The sequence below is a fragment of the Ceratotherium simum genome, chromosome 29, assembly GCF_057802395.1.
Source record: "Ceratotherium simum simum isolate JZ-2026a chromosome 29, ASM5780239v1, whole genome shotgun sequence".
NCBI classification, from domain to species: domain Eukaryota; kingdom Metazoa; phylum Chordata; class Mammalia; order Perissodactyla; family Rhinocerotidae; genus Ceratotherium; species Ceratotherium simum.
This window is the reverse complement of record NC_141928.1, coordinates 37,915,558-37,921,557: the sequence shown is the minus strand read 5'-3', so window position 1 is coordinate 37,921,557 and position 6,000 is coordinate 37,915,558. Positions and strand designations below refer to the sequence as shown.

The 6,000-nt window shown below is 47.1% G+C and overlaps 1 protein-coding gene across 2 annotated transcripts in view; it reads left to right on the top strand.

The window, feature by feature from the left end:
* The first annotated feature begins 888 nt into the window (after positions 1-888).
* The window catches only part of FBXO10 (F-box protein 10), a 54,428-nt gene continuing 49,316 nt past the window's right edge, over positions 889-6,000 (top strand). Inside the window, exon 1 of one of the 2 annotated variants that reach the window (XM_087419467.1) lies at positions 889-969. Coding sequence is in view for 1 of the 2 variants with exons in the window: in XM_004423223.3 (XP_004423280.2) it covers positions 3,690-3,764 (75 nt within the window). In the remaining variant the exon portion in view is untranslated. Of the gene's footprint in view, positions 970-3,097; positions 3,765-6,000 lie in introns of those variants that run through there. The other variant, XM_004423223.3, reaches the window with a different exon arrangement.

Below are 6,000 nucleotides of genomic sequence, written 5' to 3'. Positions count from 1 at the left end.
AGTACACTGTTCTCTCCTTAACACAACAAGCTTCAGACAAACTGGACATCTTCCATTTACCAGAAGAGCAATCTTCTCTCCTCTGCCTTGCCCCGCCCCGCCCCACCCAAGGAGTTCACACAGGCTTTCCCTGCCTCTTTCCATCTGGCTAGTTCTTTACCTTCCTCTGAGAGGTCTTCCCTCACCACCTTCCCTTGCGCCCTTCTTTTAAGTCAGCGTTCCTTCAGTGCACTTGCTATAATTTTAAATACATATTTAAGTGATATCTGATTAATGTCTACCTTCTCCACTAAAGAATTAAGGAGGACAGGAACCATTTCAGCTTTGTTCATTTCTGTGACCCTAATAATAGCGACAGCAACAACAACTAACACACAACATTTACTATGTGGCAGGCATCGTGCTAAACGCTACAGATAGAATAATTTAATATGTACTCCCAGTATACTGTCTGGCCCATAGCCAGTGGTCAGTTTGTTGAATGAATGAACCCAGCCCCTTTGTGCACACCTACAAATTGCTCACCACCTGCTGGAACAGCCCATTACACTGTTAACTCTGGTGATCGGAAGAATCTTTATGTTGACCCCAGCACGCCTCCCTGCAATGTCCACCCACTGATTCTATTTCTGCGCCCCTGGGGCCACGCAGTACACGCCGTAATCGTCCTTCCACCAGCTCGGCCTCGCAGCATCTGAAGACCCCCGTCCCCTCGCGTCTCCCTCCCGCTGCCCTCCCGGCCCCTCCCCGCTGACTCCGCGTGGCTCCCGTTCCGCCCCGGCGGTCTAGGCGCCCGGGAGCCCCGGCCGCCCGCCGCTCCCGGCATCCCCCGCCTCGCGCGTCACGTGACGGCGCGCGCCCGCCCCGGCCCGGCAACCGGCCGCGCGCCGCAGTCCTCGCGGCTCCGCTGCGGCCCCGACGCCCGCGGCCCGACCGCTGTGGGCGAGCGCCCGGAGGGCTCCCGGCGAGGTAAGAGGCGGCCGGCCGCGGGGCTGCGGCGAACTTACTCCGCCCGCGTGCCCGGGGTGCCGGAGCAGGGCGGCGGGGAGGGGGCTCGGGCGCCGGCGGGCTGCTCCCGCGGACCGGGGGCGCATCTCGAGGAGACCGGCCGAGGAGGCGCCGCTCCGTCCCGAGAGGCTGAGCATCTGGCCCTGGCGGGACCGGGAGGGGACGCCCTCAGCGGCCGCGCCGAAGAAGAGCTGTGCCTTGGTGTCCCCTCCTGTCAAACGCCGGGCCGGGAACGTGGATCTCCGCGGTTGCCTTCGGCCCCGAGGTTTTCCGAGTGTGTCGGTGAAGTCGAAGAGGAAGAAGCAGACTCTTGGGATGGGGAGAGCCCTCACCTGGGGACGCAGGAGCGAGTGTCTGAGCCAGACACCTATTAACGTCTTCTGTATTTTGTGCACATCGCAAGCCTCTCGGAGACTCGGTTTCTCCATCTTTAAAGTAAAGGTGATAAGCTCTGCGCTGCCTCCCGCGTAGGACTACCGTGAAGAACAGACGGAAAGCCCTTTAAAGAGCCAGAACTCTCGAGTCCGGTAGACTTGGGTTCAGGTCCTAGTTCTGCCACTTACTAGCTGTGTGACCTTGAGCTGGATAGAACCCTCATCTGTTAAAAGGAAGATAATAATAGTACTTAGCTCCTGAGGTTGCTGTGAGGATTAAGTGTAAAGGGTTTAGCACAGTGTCCAGTGCAGAAATGCACAATAGATAGTGCTATTACTATAATTATTATTAAATTAGTAAGCTAGAGAGTGCCTCACATGAGGGGTGTTTAGAATAACCACACTTCAGTTGCTATATATTCAGTCCTAAAAAGAGTTCTGTTTTGGTTTCCTAAGAAAGCGGCCAGTGGGACCCTTTCTCTTTTTTCTTTCTGGGCCCCCCTTTGCCTTCTCATTTACAATTGGCATGTGAACCTGCTGTTCCTACCAAAAGAGTCAAGCAGGATGGGAACATTAGTGTACTCGAGCAGATGGGTATCAGATTCCCTCTAAGGGGAAAGAAGAGTGCCAGGCATGTGCTGCCACCAAAAAAAGCACAGTACAGTGATCGACTGTCAGAGCTGGAAGATGCCTGGGAAGCCGTCTAGGCCAGCTGTCTCCTTTTGCAAAGGGAGAAACTGGACCCAGAATGAGGATGGGACTGAGATTTTCTCAGGACCCAACAGAATGCTGGCACTAGGTAGTGGAAAGAACACACACTGCTTACCAGACACTGTTTCTCTGAGTTCTAACCTAATTCTTCATTTATTCAGTAAGTATTTATGGAGTACCTACTGTGTGCTTGTATACCTACTAGGAGCTGGAGAAGAAATATATATATATTTTCTATATGTGTGTGTGTGTGTGTGTGTGTGTGTGTGTGTGTGTATGTATATCTCCCTCTGCTGGTTCTCAGTACATTTCATAATAACAATAAGTTCCAGCTCAGGGAGCTTGCCTCATAGCAGCTGGCCCCAAGGGACAGAAGCACCCAGAGAGGCCTGAGTTGTTTCATGATCAGTCACAGCAGTCCCAGAGCCATTGTTGAAGCCTGCTGAGATTTTAGAAACTGAGAAAATGCTGCTTTGTCAGGGCTTTTAGGAAAGGATTTCCTTCTGGCCTGGCACTCGTAAGATTTCTTGTCTTTCTGGTTTCAGGCCTCTTATTGTTTCTAGATTTCTGAAAAGAGCCACCCTCACCATAGTGCCTTCAATTTGGTTTCCATGGTTATCAGATGGATTGTATTTTTATGATAGCACAAGTAGCTGTTGTGTAATACGTGGTCAAGCAGTCCCAGTTCCCTGGGGGTTTCTGTTTTCTGGGGGTGGTCCTCTTTTTTCAGTTGCAGTGCAGCTTATCCCTTCCTTCCCCCCTCCCTCCTTCCTGCCTTCTTTAGTTTAACAAACATGCTTCCATGGGAGGGTCAAGAGGAGTGAGAATAAGTGGAAACAGACAAAAACACGTATAGACCCTGGCTTAGGGACCTCTGAATCTTTGGGGGTGTTAATCTGAGGCCATTACCGTATGGAGAGGCAAATCAGTGGGGCTCTGATGAAGGTATGGTTTGGGAGCCAGGGAGAGCTCTCAAAGGTGGGAGGGATAGTGTCCTGGGCGACCAGGAAGACATCACATACCCACATGCTTTTCAAGGAAGATGTAAAAGAAACCAGTTCCTTTTACATGTCTCAGTCACATAGGAATAATAGATGGTGCAGGAAGCATTTTGTTCTCTGAGTTTGCTTTAATGAATGAACCTTCTCTTGAGTCACTGTCATGGGCTTTGTGAAATGCCTGCTAATTTCTCTCATTACCTTCTTTCTGTTAGCTCAGTGATGTATTAGTTTCCTACTCACAGACATGATACTGTGTACATAAAGGTAGATAAACAGACATTCAATTAAGATTTTGTCTATTTCATTTTAGATGTTTAACTTGTGTGTCTCATTTCACCAGTTGGGTTCTAATGCAGTCATGTATTTCTTTACTTTTCCAAGTAATCTCCCAAGTCCTTTAATGCCCTTACTAGTGAGAATTCTGTTGTTTCCCACTTCCAAGCCCCCTGGGGGATTAAACAGCCCAAAGAAGTCACTCAGTCTTCCATTCTCCAGAGGAGAGAGAACTGCAGAGTCTGAGCGGTCCACCCACATTGTTATTTCTGACACAGCTATATGGTATCACTATTGAAGAGCTGTCCTGCATGGGCCAAGGATGTGTGGTCACTGCTGCTCAGCGCCCTCATTGGACCAGGTTCCTGCCAGCTTGATCCCATGCTTGGATTCCAAGGTTAGAGCTTTTTTAGTTTATGCTCACATGCTTAGCCATTCTCCCCAAAGCATGGCCTCTGGGCCGTGTATGAAGCCTATCACCAGGCTGGTTTCCCCAGTCTCCTGATGAGTTCTCTTTGGGGGCCTAGGGGGCTCTTTCTTGCTAGCAGCCTTGCTCAGGATCACCCCAGACCACCCAAGAGACTTCCCCATTTTCACACCTTTTCTCAGGATTTGGATGCTCAATCCTTTGTCCGCTTCTTAACTCTAACCCAGAGCTTTTTGGCAAATTGGTTCTACTTCCTATCCAGGATTCTGCCTACCAGGGATTCTCAGGAATGGCAGCCATCACCCAGACAGCTCCCCTAGGCCTTTGGGTGTCCACTCACCTTACTTTTCATATGTAAGAGGGGCCCTCTGGTGACTCTTGGCAAAGCATAGATCTCTTCCCAGGAGACTGCATCTCCACCTGTAGTCCTAAGAGAAGTAGGCGTTATTGAAATTTTCCTCGGCATGTACCCTGTTAGGGATTTGGGGGGCAAGGTTTTAATTTAAAAATAAAAGATTTTCAGTTCCCTCAACTTTTCTAAGATTCAAACAATAATCACTATGTTTATTTCACTGTCTTTGTTTTAACTTTTAAACTTTGTTTAACTTTTAACTTTGTTTTAAACTTTTAAAAATATGATATATAACAACAATGCATGCAGGAAGAAAAACACAGGGGCCGGCCCCGTGGCTTAGCGGTTAAGTGCACGCACTCCGCTGCCGGCGGCCTGGGTTCGGATCCCAGGTGTGCACCGATGCACCACTTCTCCAGCCATGCTGAGGCCGTGTCCCACATACAACAACTAGAAGGATGTGCAGCTATGACAGACAACTATCTACTGGGGCTTTGGGGGAAAAAATAAATAAATAAAATCTTTAAAAAAAAAAAAAAGAAAAACACATGTTTAGTTAACAGTCCTAATGGAAATACACATGTACCTACTGCCTATGTCAAGAAGTGGAACATTGTCAGTACTCAGCAGCACCCGCCTCCAACTCATAACCTCCTCCCCAAAAGAAACCGCTATCTGGACTTTCATGATAATCATTTCTTTGCTTTTCTTTGTAGTTTTGTCACCTATATTTGCATCCCTAAACAATATAGTTAATTCTTACTAGTTTTTTAACGTCTTGCGTAGAGAATCATACCATGTGCATTTTGTGTTTTGATTCTTTTGCTCAACTTGCTGTTTGTGAGCTGCACTCATGTGATGACCTTACTTATTTTTATTGCTGACAGTGTTTCACGCTATGAATATGTCACAGTATATTTATTCATCCTGTAGTTGACAGATACTTGTGTTGCTTTAGTTTCTGAGTACCAAGAATAATGCAGCCAAGAACATCCTTTGACATTTTCTGTTATGTATGTGAATAAGTGTCTTTAGATTATGTATGTTGAAGTGGAATTGCTTTGCTAGATAACGCCAAACCGTTTTCTAAGCGATTGTACCAATTACTTTCCTTCCAGCAGTATATGAGAGTTCCAGTTGCTTCACAGCCTTGCAAATACTTGGTATTGTCAGTTTTAAATTTTTAAACTAGTCTCATGGGTGTATAATGATAACTCTTGTGGTTTTCATTTTCTTTCCTTGGTTGTGACTGATGTTGAGCACTTTTTTATTGGTTAATTGGATGGCCTCTTCTGTAAACTGCCTATTCAAGTCTTTTGCCTATTTTTCAATTTTTCTTATTGATTTGTCAGAGTTCTTTGTATATTTTTGTTAGTGTTCCCTTGTCAGTTATGCGTTTTAAAGATAATTTCTCCTACTCTGTGACTCTCTTTTCACCATCTTAAATAGTGATATCTTAGATCCTATTCTATAGAATCAGGGCCTGAAATGGGGATTCTTGTTCAAGTGATATATTGGGAGAAGTGCTCAGGAAAAGGAAAATGAAGGAAGCAGGATGGGGGGTTGGGGGAAGAGAGGTATAAGCAGGTGAGGAGGTAGTTCTCTGGAGAAAGAGACTTCTGTGAGTTATCAGCTGACCTTTCTGTCTGGGGGATGGGTGTGCTAGCTAGTAAAGAGGATATGGGTGGGGCACCAATAGTATTCTCTACAGTCCATTCGGATACATTCCCTTCTTATGTTAAGTTCACTCCATCCAGATACAGCTTCTCCAGGATTCTGGTTGGTCACAATTTCTGGGAAAACTTACAAGAGGAAGGTTAGTGGGACAACTACAGTCCCTGATGAAGTTAGTTA